General features: G+C 42.8%; 1 protein-coding gene across 4 annotated transcripts in view; it reads right to left on the bottom strand.

The window, feature by feature from the left end:
- Positions 1-22716, bottom strand: part of LOC146551793 (palmitoyltransferase ZDHHC14-like) — a 56346-nt gene that overhangs the window by 13355 nt on the left and 20275 nt on the right. For all 4 annotated transcript variants that reach the window (XM_085258241.1, XM_085258245.1, XM_085258242.1 and 1 more), the window contains exons 4-5: positions 7359-7511; positions 1450-1587 (exon numbers count right to left, since the gene is read on the bottom strand). In XM_085258241.1, coding sequence (XP_085114367.1) covers positions 1450-1587; positions 7359-7511 — 291 coding nt within the window. The remainder of the gene's footprint in view (positions 1-1449; positions 1588-7358; positions 7512-22716) is intronic.

Below are 22716 nucleotides of genomic sequence, written 5' to 3' on the forward strand. Positions count from 1 at the left end.
TAGTTTGTTTTACAGAAGAACAGACAAAATTGACTAACTTTTGTCAATATCAAATAAACTGAGAACTAAAAGGAAATTCTCAATCTCTCCTTGTTGTATAGCTGAGCTTTTCAAACTGTTTTAACAGTTACTTTAATCTGACAAAAGCCGAATGACGAATTAGTGCTTCCAGTCAGAGATTGAGCATGCACCGCTTTATTGTATTTCCAGGCTTGCTTTCGACACAATTTACAGTGCACGCTACTCTATTTTTGTCAGACTTGAAATAGCCGAAATACCTTCACACTACGGAACTTCTATGGCTCTTCCGTTCGACAATCTCTCCGGCATTGGAACCATCATCTGTTTTATCTTCGGTAACCTTCGGTCACGCTCTCAGTTGATTTTTCTCTAGTCGGCACACTCATTTCCTCCATTACCGGGCGGCACGGCGACTGGCTGCTTTCCAAAACAAATACACATGTGCGGCTTGGCGCTTGTGCTGTACGTAAGAAGTCACGTGACGTGACGCTGCAGCTGTGATTGTGCACTACTTAATTTGGATTGGCTGTTCCTTTTTTTTTTTTTTTTTTTTTTTAAAGAGGACAAGAGCAGTGAGGCCTATCGCAATAGTTTAATTTTTCTATCGAGAAAAAGTTATTTCGCAATACATATCGTTATCGTTCTATCGCCCAGCTCTAATTCTGGGACAGCTTCTTCTTCTTCGGGGTTTAACGGCAGCTGGCATCCTTGTAAATGCAGTGCTGCCATCTTCTGTTTCAGTCCGTTATTACACTCTTAAATCCTACTACTTATTCCTGCATCTTTTGGGATCTTACAAAGCTTCAAACGACATGTCGACTATTAAATCAGTCGTTGACGATTTTGATAGTCGACGTAATCGTGACTAGTCAACTAATCGTGTCAGCCCTATTTAAAAGAGAGCAAAGTTCCAGTATGTCCACATCAGTCATTAACTAAACATCAGAGGACCTACAGCTCAACCTTGAGGTTCACCAACAATGTTATTGTTGTACTGCTAATATGTATTCATTTTCTGTCTTTAAGACATGATTTTATCCACCTGATTACACGAGATGAAAACAGTAAACTTCGATAATTTGGTAAGGATTAGCTGTATGAGAAGCTCGACTACACATCTACGATCCTACTTAACGTCCACATTTTGGTCAAAGAAAAAGACCAAAACTGCAAAGGATACAATAATCTGTTTTGTGTCCCCATAAGAAAGGCTCTGTGATATGTCTCGCTCCCCACAACATGAGCAATACCTGAAGACACACACACGGAGCCCAACAACCCGCTGCCTGCTCCCAGCTGGAAATATGGTAAAGAGCCAGAAAGCTGCAGCTTTTCACGACGCCCACTTACAACCTGCTGACTGGAAACAGCCCGGAGGACTGTGCGTCTGCACTACGCCTGAGAGCACGCGTCCTTGTGGATACTTACTTAAAATGATGTGCGTGATGACGAAGGCGAAGATGAAGATGGTGAGGAAGGAGAGCGAGAGGATGAACATGTAGAAGAAGCGGTAGTTCCTCCTCCCCACGCAGTTCCCCACCCAGGGACAGTGGTGGTCGAAGCGCTCTGTGTGGAGAGGGAGAGACGAACAAGTTTATTCCGGTTTCAAGGACAAGCGCACCTAACGTGGCGATCCTCCAACGCTTCGGTAAAACTGGCTGAGACATCACGTTTCTCATAAAGCACAGATGTTCACAAACAGAACCAGGTCACTTCAGTGCAGATAAACAGCACAAATCCTGAACTGTGGGAAACTGGGGGAAAGGGGAAGTGTCCCTCTGGGTCTTGGCATAATAATATAAAACATTTTCACAAAGGACAACCTTCCTATTTATATAACGAGCTAATAGAGAAATGATGTGTTTCTTACATGACTGAGTAAAACTCTCCCTGCCACAGTGGGACGAGGTTAAAGCCAAGAATGTTTGAAATCGACTGCTTGAATAAAATTGCTGGTAATTTTTGATAAACTGCTCTGTAATTCTTGATGTAGTTTGAAACCTTCAGCTGCTTGTGAAATCCTTACCATTAAAAGTCAGCCGGTGACATTTTATTCAGCCAAACTGAAAGCAGCTCCAGGGCACCAATCATGTCACTGATTGCTGTTAGAGCTGTTACTTCATCAGTCTCACTCCACAGTCCCATGTCTGAATGTGGAACACTAGCTGTGCACAGTGGTAGCCCCTTAACTAATTAATCAGAGCCATTATTGGTTTAGTGAGATGACATGACCTCGATTTGTCTCCATGAATCAACGCCTGGTTAAACCGGTGCCTCCCTTTAGACAAACACTGTAAACACTAACAGTAAAAGCTGCCGATCACAAAGTCTGCCCCCGATCGTTACCGTTAGGTGACCGATGATTGTGGAAGAAGGAAAAACATGTTTTATATGGTAATTGTGGGCTCTTTGGCTCAAGGGATACCACAGGGTCGCGACACTGCTTTTTCAAGAGTGTTTTCAGATCTAAATAACATAAAAACAAAAGTTAAAATCCATCCTCGATACACGACTTGACTCTCTTTATCATCTTTGAAAATCAAATTTAGAACTTAAAAATTCAAAGAATCTGCAGAAATGCAGATCCCAGCGCACGAAACAATATTCTGCAGCGATTAAAGGATGAAGTGTAAAATAGACCCGTTTCATCTCGTTACCTTTACACTTTATGGATCAGGTGGAGACTACGGCTAACACAAGATGAGACGGCAGTGATATTAACCTATAACGAAAACTAGAGATGGACCGAGCCGATATTACGCATCGGTCCAATACTGACCTAAATTACTGGATCGGATATCGGAGAAAAATAAAAAATTTAATCCGATTCATTAAATATCACAAAAGCACCTCACAAAACTTGCGACATGGCATAACTCAGCTCATAACCTTAGCACGTCGGAGCAGTGTGCTCACGTGATAGAGCGGCTGTGGCGTGCGAGACCTGTCAGCGGTCTGGTTGAGCATTTGTAGCCTCGCTACCAAATCATTTCATCTCCAAGAAAGTGATCCCAGAGAGAAGTAAAGCAAGTGTGTAAGTCCATCTCTGAATGTTTGTAAAGCATTCCCACATTAAGCTTAACAACTGATATATGGAGCGACTGCCTCTCCCTCCCTATCCTGCCGCTACTTCAATCGTGAAACTGCTTAATGATCAGCTGATCGGCTTTTCTGTCGTGACTCCGTCTCTCTTCTTTGTTTTTGGCCCACTTCGCGCCAGAAAGAGGAAACCAGCGGCTGAACAACAGCAGCACTATTAACTTTGATAAGCTGTTGTAAGAATTTATTTAATATTACTTTCTACACCAGGATCTTTTCTAAGTAGCTGACGGCTGGTAACTGTGCAGGGGCCGATCTAGCAAAGTTTAGCCAGGGGGGCCGATAGGGCATTAACAGGGAAAAGGGGGCACAAAGACATACTTTTCTTTCTTATTCTCAGATAAAATGTCGAGCTTTTAATAAATAATTATCTGAATCTTACACCCAAAGTTTTAATCTGATGTAAAATGTATAGAAGTCCATTACTGTATATAGTAACTGTTAAGTCTAATATACCCTAGTAAGCTATAGTACTTTTTCCTTTGGGAAGATGCCATCTGTGCAGTCTGCAGTTCTGTTGAAGAAAGATGTTGAATCTATTTAATTATTGTAGAAAAATTATTGATTTCTGTGCATTATGGGGTTTGTTTGTTTTTTCGTGCATTAAATTAAAGTTGATTACGTCAATTAAGCATCACGAGGCGGAGGGTGGGGGGTGTTTACTTTTCTTTTTTTTGCTGGGGAGTTGGCAACCCCATTAGGTAGGTTATTTAATATTTCCACTAAGTACTCTTTAACATACCAGAATAGGGAGGATGGAGCAGGTTTATTAGATTGATCAGTGTTGCTGAACTATGAAATATTTTGGGTGCAGTGTATTTTTTTGCATAGACTAGCTTTAGTTTTGCTTGTTTGTTTTTTTTTGTTTTTTTAAAACTTGAGTATCAACTTATACAAAATGCAGCAAGATATTTTTTTAAAAACCGCTTTATTCATTATAAAACACACTATATCGGATTTATATCGGTATCGGCAGATATCCAAATTTATGATATCGGTATCTGACATTATAAAGTGGTATCTTGCCATCTCTAACGAAAACTATCGCCCTCTTGTTTGTTTTGCTTACGTAGTAATGTCATTTCCCTAATGGGGTCATTAAAACTTCATCTAACAAAATAAGCATCAGAAAAAAATGAATCACAGCAAACGATCCTGAAGTCCACCTTCCACAGCATCCACTCACAGCTCAATCACAGACCCCACTGTACACACTGTACAGAAAACAACAGAATACGACTACAGGGAAAAGGAGGTGGCATCTGTGTGCTTCACTTTTATAAGCTTCCTCTATGACTCCCGAGGGGATAGCCCTCTTAAAAGGAAGTGACTCTGCCATCCTCCTATCCTCCGCTTGCACCAGGGAGGGCCTATCCATTCTGGCTCCTTACTTATTTAAGAGCTTGTTATCCCCCTGGCTTTTAGAGCAGCAGCGGCGGGGAGCGAGAGAGTCGAGAGGCAGGGAAACACTGCCAGAGTAATCCCCATTTACAGTTTAAGAATAAACGCCAGTCGAGAGAAGAGGTCCCAGAAAAAGTCTTATCAGTCATCCAGCTCCCAAACCATTTTTCATCATTAGTCGGGTGGAGGCCGAGAGCTTAGAGAGCAGCCTGGAGAGTCGAGTTTATCACCCACACCCACCTGCAGCGTGGAGCCCAACTCTTTGTCCCGTTTCACTTCCCTCCATCTGTGACTCACAGCTGGAATCTAAACGGCGTGTTTAGAATTCATAACCAAGGATCTTTATGAGCCGCCCTGCTCTGTGACCATGTTTGGTTTGGGGAAAGCTTTTTGATTCCATTTTCCGCTCATTTACTTCGCTGTGTGTTTTTGGGCCTTTTCTGCTACGTTTCACAATGTGATTGCGTGCATATAAAGTGCACACATTCATTAAAACGTGCCCCTCTGTTTGCCAGGATACCTGCCCTTTTATATCTGCGCTCAGCTTCCAATCTTCCTTCCTGTCAGCGTGCATCTGTCACATCTGCTTACCGCCACATCTTTTTCCCGTGTTTACTACTTCCTCTTCTTTGTCTCCCAGGTTTTCAGTTCCTCTTCTGACAAGGAAACAGACAATTCAAAGACTGAGCTGTCTCTGAAGAGTGAGGCGCACAAAAACCCAGATGAGACAGATACAGACACAAAGGTCTCTGCATCTCTGTCTCCATCTTTTAATAATTACCTTGCTGTGCCTCGGTTCTCTCAGGAGACGCAGCATGTGGTTTTATAGAGCAGCAAAACCATCTCAGACGGTTGGTTTCTAATTCCCGTCTACTCTGTGGATGCCAAACACCTCCAACCACACAGTGTCTGCTGTATATTCCCAGAAGGCCTGCATCACTAGCTAAACATTTATATATACAGGTTCATATATGTTCATATGTACAGGTGCAAAACTAAACTGATTGTAAAATCATTTTGAACCAAACAATTTCCAGGATGTAGTTTCCTGTTGGAAAAAACAGGTTTGGTCTGAGTCAGAGGACAGCAGAAGCTGAACAGTTTGCTTTTATCCTCGCGTGTTAAGCCTCTCCTTTTCCATGTTTCTGTGTCTCTTCAGTTCACCAGGAACTAAAATAGCCTGGTTTTCTATACAGAGAGAAAAAATAATGAGGATTGGGGACAAAAACACTAAAACAACAACAACAAAAAAGGAAGAGCCGGACTTCCACTGCTTCTAAGTATCGTCTATAATGACGTGAGACAAAAGGCAGTTGGAAGTGACTTGAGTTAAATTTAAAAGAATATACCAAAGACCTATTGCTTTCAATCCCACACAGGCACACAGCACAGAACAGCTGTTTTACAGCTCTCTGATGAAACACTTTGGCTTTAATGAAACATCTTTACCTTCGTAAACTATTATTTCTTCTCTGCAGGTTGTAAAACTCCCAAAAACACTTTAATGAAACCCGATCTAGTTTTGTTGGGGTAATAACATTTTTTACAAAGTGATGATTTGACCTTTTCACACATTGCTGCCCAGAGACAGCTAGCTTCCACATCTCACTTTAAACCTACATTTCTACTAATAGCCACCAGGGGGCATGCCGGTCTTATTGGCTCTCTCCATCTTTTTATACAGCCTATGTTGCTGATCTGTTCTGCTATTATGTTTTAATATTTTTATTTCAATAGATCCTACTTATTAAGCTTCTCACTGAAACGTATTTAGATTTGATTTTTCTCCATCCATCCATCTTCATCCGCTTTATCCGAGGCCGGGTCGCGCGGGCAGCAGCCTAAGCAAAGAGGCCCAGACCTCCCTCTCCCCAGCCACCTCCTCCAGCTTATCCGGGGGAATACCAAGGCGTTCCCAGGCCAGCCGAGAGATATAATCTCTCCAGCGTGTCCTGGGTCTGCCCCGGGGCCTCCTCCCGGTGGGACATGCCTGGAACACCTCACCCAGGAGGCGCCCAGGAGGCATCCTCGTCAGATGCCCTAAACCACCTCAGCTGGCTCCTTTCGATGTGGAGCAGCAGCTGCTCTACTCTGAGCCCCTCCCGGATGGCCGAACTTCTCACCCTATCTCTAAGGGAGAGGCCAGCCACCCTTCGGAGGAAGCTCATTTCTGCCGCTTGTATCCGCGATCTCGTTCTTTCGGTCACTACCCACAGCTCGTGGCCATAGGTGAGGGTAGGGACGTAGATCGACCGGTAAATTGAGAGCTTCGCTTTTACACTCAGCTCCCTCTTCACCACGACGGACCGGTGCAGCGTCCGCATTACTGCAGCTGCAGCCCCAATCCGTCTGTCGATCTCCGGCTCCCTTCTCCCATCACTCGCGAACAAGACCCCGAGATACTTGAACTCCTCCACTTGGGGCAAGAGCTCATCCCCGACCCGGAGTGGGCACTCCACCCTTTTCCGGCTGAGAACCATGGCCTCAGATTTGGAGGTGCTGATCCTCATTCCCGCTGCTTCACACTCTGCTGCGAACCGTTCCAGTGCGAGCTGGAGGCCCTCACCCGATGAAGCCCGATTTGATTTTTCTATTTGAGCTTATTTTGTGATCCTGAATTTGTCTATTGACCATGCCTGGATTTTATGTTTTGGCTGCTTTAACATAAGACTTTCCTGATTCTTGGATGAATAAAAGCTTGTTTCTGACCTCACTGACCTTTAATTAAAATACATATAACCCAGGAAGTGGATAGAGAGCGAATAGATGCCCCAGGCTTGGTCTCGACACTCCAAATCCCAAATTCCTAATCTGCAAACAGCATAACTGCCACTCACCCACACAGTTGTCACAGAGGCTGCAATGGGAGGCACGCGGTGGTCTGAAGATCTTGCAGGTGAAGCAATACTTCAGTTTGACTGTCTGGCCGTTGATGACCACCTCCTTAGTCCTGGGAGGGGGCCTGTAGCCGGTACCGCCATTAGCCACATCTTGGGGAAAATAAAGGAGAGAGACATAAAGATCAAAGAGAAAAGACACCTGATGTCAAAGCTCCCACATACGCTGCAGCGTGCACGTGGCGTTATTGCTGTGGGCGTGTTATCACTACTGCACTGGTAGGGTGACACCAGATTCAAATACATTAAAAACAAGGAGAATACTTGTCACAGGATTACTACTGAAGTGCCAAAATTTAACTCAATATTAGACAGAAAATCTAGTGCATGATGCATGTTATGAAAGGTGATCCTGTCCACTACTGAACTGATAAATCCATTGATAATCCTGGTCTTTACATTTAAAATGATCCAGTTTGCTTTTGAGTGCCTGAATATGAGTAACTATAGATGGAAATGGTTGTAATTCCTAAACAGTTAAAGCAACACTTGCTGAATCAAAGCTGAAAGTCTGCACTATAATCACGTCTTGATCCTGTGTGGTTAACAGAGGCAAAACTACACACCGTGTGTCGCTGTTCAAATACTAACGAACCTGACTGTAAAACTGCACCCAGGTCAGGCACTACTAAGTGGAATTAATACAACAATGCTCAGATTCCATTATGAAAAGAAAAAAGAAAACCGCTGCCAAGCTGCTCTGAATGGCTTCTGGTGGCGGAAGACAGCGGAGATGACAGGCTAAACGGTAAAGATGAGCGCGATGGCGGTCGTGAAAAGGTATAGACTGGATCCCATTATTGCTCTGCTTGCTTTGAGCACTCTTACACATGCTGAGAGCAGGAGATTGTGTGAGTGGGAAGATAATTTTGTGATCATTTACACAGAAGCCTGTAGCATTGCCAACAGAGTGGTGTGTGTGTGTGTGTGTGTGTGTGTGTGTGTGTGCGTGCGCGTGCGCGCGCGCGCGCGCGCGCGCAGGGGGTACGGGCTGACAGGCTTATGTGGGTGTTTGACATTTCTAAAGGCAAGCAGAGGAAATGCAGCCACAAAGTTCTCTTCTATTGAATTTGTCTCATTGTGGTCGCTGCCTACAGAGCGCCATCCCAGTCTCATACTCACACTCGTCCCGTTTCTCTGCCGACTCAAACAAATGAGGGTGAGAACAACTCAGAGCTCTGTTCACCTTCCACGGCGTTAATGCTGCATCGTTTAGGTATTCTTTGCACAGTAAAATCTATATTTAAATTAGCTCCTATCAAGCCAAATAAAGAACGATGATAAGCGGAGGGTGTTTCTGAAGCATCAGAGTAAAATCTTTGTCAAGCACATTCTCTGATCTCTGTAACGCTGGAAAGAAGAGAAAGGCACATACTGACAGACTCGTGTCACGTCATACAGTAATTTTTAGCAGCAGAGAGGCAGAATCAGAAAGTCAAGCACACATTTTTAAATCTGAATATTGTGAGTTCTCTTTCAAACATTCACTTCGGTGTCTCACTACGGGGAGCACTCTCTCAGCGTCATCCTCTGAAGTTTCTACATCATTGCTCCAACCAGGATCGGCTGGCAGTTGTGACGCTTGTGTCACAGAGGGGCCACCCTCCTTCCTTCTTAGAAACCCCGTCTCTCCTGACTGCTAACCTGAGAGCTAGCTTGACGGTCCACTCGAGCAAGCTAACACCTTGGTCATCGGGCGCTAGCGTGGCTCACATTGTCAGTCGCCTGCTCTTCACCATAGAGCCAGGTTGGAGAGTATGTTAGCTGCCACCACACACCTACCGCTAGAGCTGGGCCATATCATACTGTTCACAGTAACACCGGTATAATGTTGGGCAACGATAAGAAAATGAGATATCGCGATTAGGGATGGGTACTGGTGTCCGGTGCCATGATGGCACCGGTTCTGACATAAATGGTAGTAACCAGACCGAAAAGCAGCGCACATTTCGGTGCTTCTTTTTCCTGAGCTGTGATACACTTCTAGCCAATCATTTTACGTTTCCGAGGATAGTAGGCGGGGCCAGGTACGTACGTTCTTTTATGCAGAGCTACAGATTAAAAATGCCCAAGGCGAAGCGGTCAAAAGTCTGGCTGTACTTCACAGCAAAATATGCAAACTCAGCAGCCTGCAACAAGTGCTTTAAGCTGATACTGTGATACTGTCAAAGGAAGTAACACCTCGAATCCGATGAAACACCTGGCGACGCATAGCGGGTTTTTTTTTTAAAAGCCGAGAAATGCGCCGTATTTGATGGCAGCAGCAGCCGTTCTTCTCTGCGTGAGTAGCTTAATGTTGTTCGTGTGTAATTTACGTTGAATAGGCTAACCACGTTATTACATTAATGCATGTAAGGTGAACTAGCAAACATCATCATAGCTACATGCGGCTGTCTTCTTGTTTGATGGCAGATACTCCCTTCACCCTGGCCAAAAAGGCTAAAATGACCAAAGAAAAAGAGGGAAACAGCTAAACATAAGAGGTTTTTGGACAAAGTTTGTGTTTTTTCCATTGTTTAAGCACTGCTTCCAGCCAAGAGTGATACCATATATGCCCCATAGCTGCAGAAAAGGCTAACATTGTTATCTTTTTACAAAAAACAGCTGAACATGAGAGGTTTTCGGACCAATTTTGTGTTCTCCATTCTTTAAGCACCGGTTTGAGCACCGGCACCGTTTCAAAAGTACCGATTTGGCACCGGTATCGGATAAAACCTAAACGATACCATCCCTAATCACGATAGAATAGTGATGTGTCGGTCGCGAACGAAATGGCTCTTAGAGCCGGCTCCTTATCGCAAGCCGTGGGGTTCTCTCTCTCTCTCTCTCGCACTTTTTTCCCGCTTCACTCCGCACGCGAGCCTTGTGCTTTGGGCTGAACAGAGGGGGGAGGGGCGGTAGTTACACTCGCAGTAGCACAGGAACAGAGCGGGAGGGAGGGAGAAAGAAAGAGAGCCAGAGACAACATCGTCACATTAGAAAGGTATAGTAATCATCCACAACTATTTTCAGTTGCAGATGATAAAGGATTCAGAAAGTTTATTCATGCAGGTCCATATGACAGAGAATATGCATGTTCTTTTTGTTTTCATATTATAATTTATATTTAATTGTGTTGTGGTTTGCAGCGTTTTGTGTTATTTCATTTTTAATTTGTTTTAAAAGGAAAAAGCTGAAAATTTAAATAGTTAAAAGTTGAACTGTGACTAGTTGGTTTTTGCATTATACGATTTATTTATTTCATTTTATGTGGAGTGCATAAATAAAAGTATATTTACAGTGGCCCCTACAGACAAAGCAGCACGCAAAAACTCCAAAACACATAAAAACACAACAGAAGTGCTCCAGGATGCTGGGCGCAGTGTTGAGCTTTTGTTACCTAGTGGCTACACAAGCCAGCAAGTACCAACGACCGGATTTGGTGTGTGGTAGTAACCGGTAAATGAACTTTTTTTTTAAAAATTATTTGAATATATATATATATATATGAGTGCTTGTGTATAAATACACAAACAATACACACATGCTTTCAACTGTGTATTTAAGTGATGTAGGTAGCTCTGTTTTGAAGTTCAGTTAACACTAGAAATGTGTTTTGGAGTTTGTACGTGCTTTGTCTCTAGGGGCCACCACATATATTTTTATATAAACATATATAAATAAAACCACTTTTTTTAACATTAGTAATTCCTTTTGTGCATAATTGTATATTATTGTTAATAATAAATTAATTAGAGCAACAAAACAACCTGAAGAGCCGGTTCGGAGCCGAAAGAGCCGGTTCTCTAAAAAGAGCCAGAAATCCCATCACTACGATAGAATATGGGTAAAACGCGTATGTGCAGTGCCTTTGTTTTCATACACACATGGCGGAAAAGCATGGCGGCGACGGAGAATGACAAGGGCGAAACCGGATCGTTGAATGAAACTGATGAACCAGAACTGGTTTGTAAAAATGCTGCAGCTTCAGTGGTGTGGAACTGGTTTAGCTTTCGTCCGTCAGATACACAACAAAGCACTATTTTTGGTAGAGCATGCTAGCGGGCCGTCGTTATTACCGTGCTTTTCAGAAAATACGGCACACTTAAAAATCAATCCTTTGATTTTCTGTAAAGTCGACAGTGCCCCTTATAATCCCGTGTGCCTTATGTATGAATTCTGGTTGTGTTTACTGACCTCGAAATGGTTTTATGTACACGGCGCTCGAAAATCTGTCAAAATGTTTTAGTCCGACTTTGCTAAGCTACGAAGCCGCACCGCTTGATGGATTGTCGGAGCATTACGGCTATCGTAGGCGGAGCGATACGTGCTGTGCTTCAACATACCGTAATATTACCGTATTGTGTGTGTATAAGCTCTTTTTAAGTGTTGTGGATATTATACATTGTTATGCTGAGGATATGTCGGCCAGTTTCCACTGGAAATGTCTTTTGGTTAAACTGTCAGCAAGGAATTTGCATTTGCACTGTTACATTTGTATATTACTGTAATGCACATAATACAGCTGCTTGTTGAAGTGAAAATATATTGAAAGAGGTTTATTGCACTAATAAAGTTGTGGAGTAAAGTATTTTGTCTTGTGTCAATTATATTGTTATCGCAAATTTTCAAAAATGTATCGTGATAAATATTTTTGGCCATATCGCTCTGCTCTACCTGGCACAGCACCTAGCTCAGCAGTCGACACCCCCGGCAAAATCTATTCTGACCCCTGAACCTGGAACATCAGGCACTAAGAAATACTCCAAGTTTACAGTTTTTTCTTTAATTATTTTCTTGCTCAGGTTTCCTGATGTGATTTCCTGTGCTCTGTAAAGTACTGTCAGCTACTGTGACAGTTTTGAAAAGTGCCATAAAATAAAGTTTTATCCTTCTTCATGTTTTCACACAGATGCCAATCTACTCACCGCCCGGCCTTAATCGCCACTATTACTGCAAATCGACAGCATGCACACCTTAAGCAGCCCATCAACATTCAGTGCACGCTACACTCAAAGCAGCTTTTCTGCTGAACAAAGCCGTTCTTACACTCGGCCGACGGGGCAGCCGAAGCTTAGCCTTACATCAGTGTCTAGTGGGAGATCCCTCAGAGAGATAGGCCGGGTCCAAGAGCTTGAAGCGAGATAATAAGGCAGACTGGAAAGTGATGTAACACAACACACAAGCATGCACACGTACACAGTGTGTGCCCACTTACACCCTCACACTCAAAGTTAAATGAGGATTCAATGTCAGCCAAACTGGGCTTGGTGCTGCCTGCTGAGGTATAAAGAGAATCTAATCGCCATCGTGTTGTGTACACGCAAGAGGAATCTGCACAAGGTCTGCTGGAAAACAACTCCGGTACAAAACAAAACAAAACAAAACAAAACAAAAAACAAAACAAAACACACACACACACACACACACACACACACACACACACACACACACACACACACCTCTTTATCTGAAAGCCAAAATTTAAAACTAAAACCAGGTGCAGCACAGAACTAAGAAATACAAAGGTGCAAATAAAACAATGATATAACCCGTTCAAATAGCAAAAACAGGCTTGTCTCAGCAGTATTAAAACACAAAGCTCTTTTTAAAAACATTTGCATCTGTTTGCTATGAGTTTTATAGCAAACGAGTTAAAAACAACAATCCAGTGCAGAACAGAGTCTGTGATCAGTTTCTAAAGGATCAGTATCAGCTGGTGTTAAATATTTGGTCTAACTACAGCCTAACACTTGATTTTAATATGAAACAGCTGCTGGTATGATGGCCGCTGCCATTGTTGTGGTCACCGCGCACACTGAGGCAGGACCAGCGCTTTGTTTCCATTTAACCAAAAAGCAGTTCTGGAACATTCAAGCACGCTGTGGTGATCCTGGTTTGACTTCATCGAGCTAAATAATGATAATAGTAACGGTTAAGATTTTTTGTGTATGTAATATCCAAGTTTGACATTTTTGCTTTTATGAAGCTTTGATGATTTATTTTCACACAGTCTCTGTACTTCAGTCAGTTATAAAAAGACTCTTCAGTGCAGCTACTCTGGACTTTGTGAAGTTCACCTTCTGCACATCAAGTCAAACTGTCATGTCAGACAGTTAAAACCGAGTGGATATTTTTCAAAATGGAACTCCTTTAAAAACAGCCTCACACATAATAATTTAGTAATTACACTTTCCACCTTCATCCAAAGCAGCAAAGCGTCAGTTCAGGACTGACAAAATGACACAAAGTTTGTCGAGTGCATTTCAAACCTAACATCCAGCTCCTTTCCTGGAACATCTGCTTATTTTTGTTTGCCACACCAATCTGCTTTTACTCAGGCTTCATACAGGGAGTGCAGAATTCTTAGGCAAATGAGTATTTTGCCCACATCATCCTCTTCATGCATGTTGTCTTACTCCAAGCTGTATAGGCTCGAAAGCCTACTACCAATTAAGCATATTAGGTGATGTGCATCTCTGTAATGAGAAGGGGGGTGGTCTAATGACATCAACACCCTATATCAGGTGTGCATCAGGTGTGCATTAGGCAACTTCCTTTCCTTTTTGCCAAAGGAAAGGAAGTTGCCTAATAATTCTGCACAGTAATAGTCACCTGCACACACAGATATCCCCCTAAAATAGCTAAAACTAAAAAAAAAAACAAACTAAAAACTACTTCCAAAAACATTCAGCTTTGATATTAATGAGTTTTTTGGGTTCATTGAGAACATGGTTGTTCAATAATAAAATTATTCCTCAAAAATACAACTTGCCTAATAATTCTGCACTCCCTGTATGTGTGTGTGTAATACAACTGCTGTGGTCTCTGTTCAGGGGACTGAACTCCATGTTCCATGTTCTTTAACAACTTTTCAGAGTGGATTCTTTCGTCAAAGCTCGGTCTAGAACAATCCAAACTGTTTGCCAGAATGAGAGGTTGACGTGCATGCAGCCTTTCACAGTCACACCTATGATATCTTAGCTAATCTGGGAGGAACAGAGACCACCTACACAGACCCGTGGAGAGCATACTTGTGTGGGTCTAAGACTGTTAGTCTTCTAGACTATGTACTGTGTCTCCGAGGTAAACTAAGAAAGACCATGAAGACTCGATTCTGCAGAGATGTGACCTCTGCCTGTGTGAGATATGACAACTAGGAAGGAGACTGCTGCTGCTTCACCGAGGACTCCTGACCGGAGAACAACGAGACCACCGGGAAAGACCAGGCAAAGACTAGTGCTAAAGTCATTCTTAGGCACGTGGTCCGGCCTGCACCGTGTATCTAAGGGGACAGGGTCAATCCAGGCCAGTGTAACGGCTCCACGCCAAGTTTGTTTGTCACTGTCTGTTATTTCTCTTTTCTCCTGTGAGCTTCAGTGAAACAGCTCTACAGTGACGGCTCTATTTGTGTGCACTCCTTTGTTAGAGTCCCCTGCAGCTCTGTCATCGACTCATCTCTTTCTCCTCACGTCCACGTCACTGTAGATCTGCGAACGAGCCATCAGCAGCCTCGACACAGAGGAGACAAAGACTAGAGAAGATGGCGGTTTTACATCAGCCCCAGTGAAACGACTCCACAGCACACTTGATCATGACACAAACTGTCAAGGGTTTGGATGAACCTGTGTGTTTGTTACATAACACTGCCCTGGGTCTTTGCACGCAGATGCCACATGTAGAAACCGTCACTTCAGACGACATTTAAACACAGGCAGCACCTGTGGCTCACACCTTTGGTCAGTTCTGTTTCTTCCCAATTAGCCGTCTGCACACCTTCCCATGCCTCGGAACAGTTTCTCTGTGTCTCGGCGTGATGATGAACCCTGTTGAGCTTTTCTTTCTTTGATGACGTCCCTCCTTTATCAGGAGATCCATGTAAAAGTAATTCACAGATGCTGAAGTGAAGCTTTGTAACAGAGCCTCTTTCCACTAGCTGCAAACCTTATTACTTATGAGGCCAATAACAATGAAGTCAAACACAAATGTGATCGAGGGCGCTCGCCACCAGTGAGCAGAGGGAGGTGAAGCGTGCGGCAGCTTAAGTCTGAGCGTGAATGATGAGAAGACCGTAATTTAAAACAAGGTATTATTCATTCATCCTTGAGACGGGGCAGACGTGTCAGCAATACTGCAGGCAGACGTGGGGTATTTTGAAATTCAAAGAGCCAACCAGGCTTTGGGATGAATTAAACTAGCTCCCAATACAGCAGGTCACTGCGAGAGCATCTCTGATCTCTTCCTAAAGCCTCTGGTGTATTCTGGCTCATTTATCCCCACTTTTTACATTTGGCGAGTTAGCGGTCAAGACTGGGTCAGCATCGACACTGCTCTGTGGACTTCACCATCTATGACCAAACAAATTCAAATCAGTTCCAGCTTTTAGTGGCATTTAACGGTGCAATGGCCAGGATTGAAGGGCCAAATACGCCAGAAGGGAAGAGACGAGCCGTGTCAGACATCTTATGATGCTCAAGAAGCAGCTCGTGATCATAAAAATCATTTCAGGGATAAAAGCTCTTATTTGTGGTGCAGTCTCAAAATTTGCTACCAGCCAAAATACATGAAATGCTCTCAGCAGACCTAAGAGGTGTTAAAAATCCGACGAGCATGTTTGCAGTGTCTTATCACTGCAGGCAAAGGAAGCTGTATCTAATGTGATTAAGCTGGCTCTCTTCATAGAGAACGGCTCGAGTTAGTCTCTCTCTGGTAATGGGGTGTGTGTTTGAGCTTGCCATCTAAATCAAGGTTTTGCCAAAGGCGCAGGCAAAGAATAAACACAAAGTAATTAAAAGCAGGGTGCAAGTCAGAAGAGACTTGAGAGCAGAGTATAATGTGGGTTTGGTGATAAGATTACAGGAAATGTGTTTAATAACTGCAGAACACTTTAGGCCTGTTGTGCTATTACAAACAGTCGTAGTGGACTACTACAGGGTGTGAGCCGTCAACCTCAAAGCATAAAGCTTCAACCTAAGAACATAAAGTGTAAAAATAGAAACAACACAGCACAGTGGAGAAACAGGAGGCACCTCAGCTTTGACTAAAATCGAGTGAACCAATTTGAAATGATAAGTGTTGGATATTTCCCTATGAAGGATCGCGGGCGGATAAAACTGTGTCATCTGCATAACAGCGACACTGACTACTGAAGGATAAAACGAGCTGTGAAATGTGTATCAAGAATAGGGATGGGTATCGGTTCTGACATAAACGGTAGTAACCAGACCAAAAAGCAGCGCACATTTCGGTGCTTTTTTTTTTTTTTCCTGAGCTGTGATACACTTTAGATTCTAGCCAATCATTTTACGTTTCCGTAGGATAACAGGATAGTAGGCGGGCCCAGGTACGTACGTTCTTTTAGAGCTAGGGCTGGGCGATATATCAAAAATTTATCGTTACCGAAATTTATGACTCTCATCGACGTCATTTTGCCCATGTCGGTAAATTCGGTATTTAAAAAAAAAAGAAAAGGCATGTGCAGGTTGGCGATGTTCATGTCCCTTTAAGACGCTGTGCTACATTACAGACTTAACGGGGTGGAGTCACATGACTCTACTACCTGTAACAAGACGAGACACGGGTGAACAAATGGAGGACGATTTAAATGTTGAAGCAGCAGCGACGGAGGTAGAGCTGGTGGAGGAGGAAGAGGAGATGGTTGTTTTTTGTTTTTTTTGTGTCCCGTTTGGATCTTTAGCCATCAGAATTGTTGTCTTAAGGCCAAGAAAGATGCCAAGCGGATTTATTTTACCAAGTGGATCATCATGGCCTTGCCATATTGGTCCATTTGATTGACCTTTATTATAATTATGAATTTATTTTATTTTCAGTTGCTACAAACGGGACAGACATGACTGGGGGATAGGACAGGGAGAAAGAATGAAAGAAAGAGAGGGAGAGAAAGAAAACCAAAGGGGAGAAGAGACAGTGAGAAGGGGGGGGGGAAGAAAGAGAAGAAAGAAAAAAGAAAAAAAAAAAAAACACCTGGGTCACCTGTATGGAGAAAAAAAAAACAGAAGAGAAAGCAAACAACAAAGAGCAACATAATAAAAAAAAAAAAAAAAAAAAAAGAGGACATGGTTGTTAACAAAAAAAATGCATCATCAATCGTTTGGCAACATTTTGGATTCAACAAGGATGATATTGATCAAAAAATTGTTAAATGTAAACTCTGCAAAAAGACTGTTGCGTCAAGTCAAGGTAACACAAGTTCAGTTCAGTTAATAAATCTTAACCACTAAAAGTACTTACTACTATTGTCTTCATTTATTTTCAGTGACATTTTACAGTCCTTTAAAGTGGTAATAATATAATTGCAATGAATAGGTCTAGGGGGAATAATATTATCAAAATAACTGGAGGAACTATGCTGCCTGCCACAGCCCCATCAAAAGAAAAAGAAAAAAAAAACGTTTGTTTTTTTTTTTTGGCACTTGGGGTGGTTATCGTCCATTTATCGTTATCGAGGTTAACTGCTCAATTTATCGTGATATTGATTTTAGGCCATATCGCCCAGCCCTATTTAGAGCAGAGCTACAGATTACAAAGTCTGGCTGTACTTCACTGCAAAAGATGCAAACTCAGCAGCCTGCAACAAGTGCTTTAAGCTGATACTGTGATACTGTCAAAGGAGGCAACACCTCAAATCCGATGAAACACCTGGCGACGCATAGCGTTTTGTTTTTTTTTTTTAAAGCCGAGAAATGCGGCGTATTTGATAGCTTGCTGCGAGACCTCACACCGAGCGCATCTACTGCGGGTGTGGTGCCTGTTATCGGACCCGGAGTTAGCAACATCCCCCAAAAACACGAAGAGTAGAGTCCTGGCCCCTAGCCCTGCCAGTGTAGCAGAAATGATGACTGATGATGATGGCAGCAGTAGCAGCCGTTCTTCTCTGCGTGAGTAGCTTAATGTTGTTCGTGTGTAATTTACATTGAGTAGGCTAACCACGTTATTACATTAATGCATGTAAGGTGAACTAGCAAACATCATCATAGTTACATGCGGCTGTCTTCTTGTTTGATGGCAGATACTCCCTTCACCCTGGCCAAAAAGGCTAAAATGACCAAAGAAAAAGTGGAAAACAGCTAAACATGAGAGGTTTTTGGACAAAGTTTGTGTTTTTTCCATTGTTTAAGCACTGCTTCCAGCCAAGAGTGATACCATATATGCCCCATAGCTGCAGAAAAGGCTAACATTGTTATCTTTTCACAAAAAACAGCTGAACATGAGAGGTTTTTGGATCAATTTTATGTTCTCCATTCTTTAAGCACCGGTTTGAGCACCGTTTAAGCACCGGCACCGTTTCAAAAGTACCGGTTTGGCACCGGTATCGGATAAACCTATACGATACCCATCCCTAATCAAGAACAAAAGGACCTAGAATGGATCCTTGAGGGATCCCGCCTTTAGTGGAACATTTATAACTTCATCCATTAAACTGAGCACAATTCGGTTTTCTGAGTGCTTTCAAACTTTTTTCTTCTCCTGTATAATCAATTAGTCAATCAGACACGAGGAACATCACAGGACCATACACAGAGAGATATATGTACAGCGATAAGGAAAATAAATCATGTATTTCATGTGGTTCTACCTTCAAACACCCAGCGATGAAAAGACTAAATGTGGCTGTATCCCCTACTGATGTCCCCATCCTTCCTCCAGCAGTCCACGCTTTAAGCCTTCCAAAATCTATTTCCTCTGCTGGCCTTGAGTCTGGCTGGTAGCTTTGGAAAAACAGCGAGGCTGTCCTGACATTCACCAACTGGCCTGGACCACATTAAGTGGGAAAAAGGAAACCGGCAGCTCTGACCATCCTTCCCTCTGATTAATGCTTCAGAGAGTCTTTCGGATTTGGCATGTGATAGCTGAACTGATGCCAGCCCGTCTAGTCCTGACATATTGGGCAGGCAGGCAGACATGCACACACGTCAAATGTAGCAAACTGAAGAGAAATCAGCTCTTGTCTCAAGTTCAGGTTGAGATAAACAACAAGCTGTGCTGCCTTTCCTGACCTCAGACGTCCTCCTCCAATGATTAACTGCACTAAGCAGAGTGACAGGACAGTGAGAATGTGGATCACAAAAACTGCATTATGTCTCATAACTCTCAAATGTCTGCTTGTCCAAACATGCCGCATATTTGATTCAGGAATTTAGGCAAAACTCCAGGCCGACCACTCTGAATATCCGCTCACGACGATGGCATCACAGGTCGAGCATCAGCATCGTGAATGCAGGGATGCTGAGAGGCCTCGTACCGTACACACATCTGCCCCTCTGGTGTTGAGCCAACCGATCAATAAGAGCGGTGTCATTTTTGACCCTTGCAGTACTTTAACCTGAAAACATCATTATTTATGTATGAGGTAAGGGATTTATGGCGCTATATGCACTCAGAACACAAAACATGCAATGCATTCAAAATTTCCTGAAATATCTAGTTCTGATTTATATTTCCGTTAACACAATTCGTTTTAGCTTTGGTTACTTTAGTGCTCAACACCATCACCTTGTTTTACCTGGGATTCTCTCTCTCTCACACACACACACACACACACACACACACGACTCGGTCAATATACAAACACAGGTGTCCATTTCCAAAAACATCTCAATTTCTGCTCATTCATAAAACTGAGTCAGCGCCGTTTGCAGAGGTTTGATTTCATGTATCCTAAAGCAGCGTAGTACTGTGGATACTGAACATAAATGTAGTAAATGGTTAAAAAAAGAAATAAGGGTGGATGTAGAGTTGGCTGTAGTAATGCTATAGGAAAAAAAAGAAACCAAAGCAGCACCTGAGCACATGGGAAACAGGCCTGGAGCGGAGCAGAGACATTACATTATGGCAGCGCATGTGAAGTTCCCCCTGCTCACAAAGCTGCTTCGCTATTATGAATATCTGCACAGTTACATAAGCACATATTAGGTTTGAAATAAAAAATAAAAAAAAAAGAAGAGAGATGAGAGCCGTCTGAATCAGAAGATATAGCTGCCAGGAGTGAGTCGTGTTGCAAGTAAGAGAGGAGGAACTGAAGAAGGAGCGCACGACAAAAGCATGGCTGTGGAAATTCACTGACACCTGAAAACTAGACAAAAATGGTTTTGTTTTTTTGCTTTTTAAATCTCTCTTTTAAATCCCAGCTGTGAAGATGAGAGTGCCTGAAAGAGACGGGCACATGCTGGGCTAGTTGTTGCTGGGACTTGAAAGGGATGATCAAGTTAAGAGCTAACACATGTGGCTGCTAATGTCTTGCATATCAAGCTTCCACGCCATCGCCAGAACCAAAAAAAGAACTGTGAGAGCATGCACCCAGAAGGAGGAGATGATAGTGTTTGAATGGAAAAAGTAACAGGAGGCGTGAGAAGAGACAGGAGCTCTATGGAAAACACATTTGAACAAAGTTTTTACCACGTATGAAGCGTGTGCATGTGTGTGAGACCCTCATGCCATTACAGGTGAGGTTCTTTCAAATTGCACATAATAAGATCTACAATGGTACCAATAATTAGGCAGCCTATTAATCTACTGTCATGCAGAGGATTGGATGGAATATAGACTACAATCCTGGAACGTAAAAATTAAGGTGAACACTCTCGTGGCACAGCAATCTTAATATACACCCATAGGTTACCTTAGTGAATGACCGAAAGACATTTCGGCTAATGATTCTCATGTCTGTCGTTTTTTCACTTGGGACCCGCGTAGAGATTTGACTGTAATATTGTTTGAACCTATCCTAATTCATGCAAATCCTGCATCTACAGGTTACAAAGAAGAGTTAAATATGATGGGAATGAATACCAAAACAAAAAAAATTATCGTATGCTGCTTCATGCCTCTAATCATTTCACAACCTGTGCACAAAGAATCAGCCAGACATCAATCATCAGTCTGTGAGTAAGAGGTTCCAGTTTGGAGACCGCCTGCTTGGAAATGCACAGCACAAAAGCCAGTTGGGTGGGGGTAGAGGGGGTAAAGAGGTATTTGGGTCAACATTTTTCATATTTTCGGCCTTTCATTTGTTTATCCTCTGGAATACCAACATAACATACTTCTGCACAACTCTTTCTCAGCCCCGCCGCTCCGAGCTCTCTGTACTGTACCTTCCCTCCAAAAGCTTTTAAGTCTCCTAATGAGATTAATTAAGCCGGTCCAGAGTTTGTTTAATGAGGCCCTAGTGGCCTGAAGCACGGAAAAAGACCCATGGCTGGGAAACGGGAGCTTTGCATTCCAAATACAAAACAAAAAAAGAAAAGAAAAACAGCAGAACTTTAAAGAAGGCTTTAAAAATAGGCTTTGCAAAGTTAAACCATCAGTTAAGTGGTGGTAATCCATTTAGCTACAGAGCAGCTGGACACATTTACAGATCAGTGAGTCAGTGACTAAAATGGATACAGTTTCCAGTGCAAATTCCAGTCTGGAGGACCCTTGATTGTTTCCTTTCCTTCTCTGAATGAAGCCTCAGGAAGCAGACTACACTCCCACCATCGTTGGACAAGTTTAGTGACTTCCATCAATCTTTGTCTAATTCACTTCTGATCAGGTCAGTTGCCTCCCTTTACATTTTGCTTGGATCAAGCTACAAAGCACAACTTCAGCAGCTCTAATTTAAATAAAAAGAATTAATTTCAGTGACTTCAGAGCTTGCCATCACCTTTGATGTGTAATCAAACGTTTGCTACTGCCACCAAGTCTCTCAGATGGGAGAAGCAGCACTTTTAGGCGTGCTCACAGCGAAGTGGGCCTTCATTTTTAACTGCTGTCCACGTTTCTCAACATTGCCAGCAGCCTCCTAGCACTAGCTTGTAGTAATGCACTCGTACATGCATCGCCTCAGTATCTGTGCACCGATACGACATTACGCACGCGGGGTTTTTTTCCCGCATATCAGCTGATTTTGCAGTTTGCTTTGGTGACAAAATAGAATCAAACAGCAGGGAAAAAAAACACTCAGTGACACAGCAACAAATTTCATTAACAGGTCCACATCTCAAAATAATCTTGGCTGTTTTTTGACTCATGCTTGTGCTCTGCTGCCAGTAATTCACTTACCTCATATCAAGTATCTCCTAATGCATCAACAGTCTTATCTTTCATATGACAAATTAGATTTGGAACTTATCAAAAGATAATTTATGAGTAAGCGTTACATCAAAGCCCATTTGGTTAAAGTAGCGCCAAGAACTCATCTCATCCTGGATGTAAAGTGCTGTTACAGTCAGTCGGAGCTGGATTCCCGAAAACAAACACTACACACACAGAATGCTCATGAGCCACGTGCTCATGTACCTATAATCTAATCAAATAATAA

This window comes from Mchenga conophoros, linkage group LG19 (assembly GCF_057382185.1).
Source record: "Mchenga conophoros isolate Kocher_MC1m ecotype Shallow Benthic linkage group LG19, M_conophoros_male_GT1.1, whole genome shotgun sequence".
Taxonomy (NCBI): domain Eukaryota; kingdom Metazoa; phylum Chordata; class Actinopteri; order Cichliformes; family Cichlidae; genus Mchenga; species Mchenga conophoros.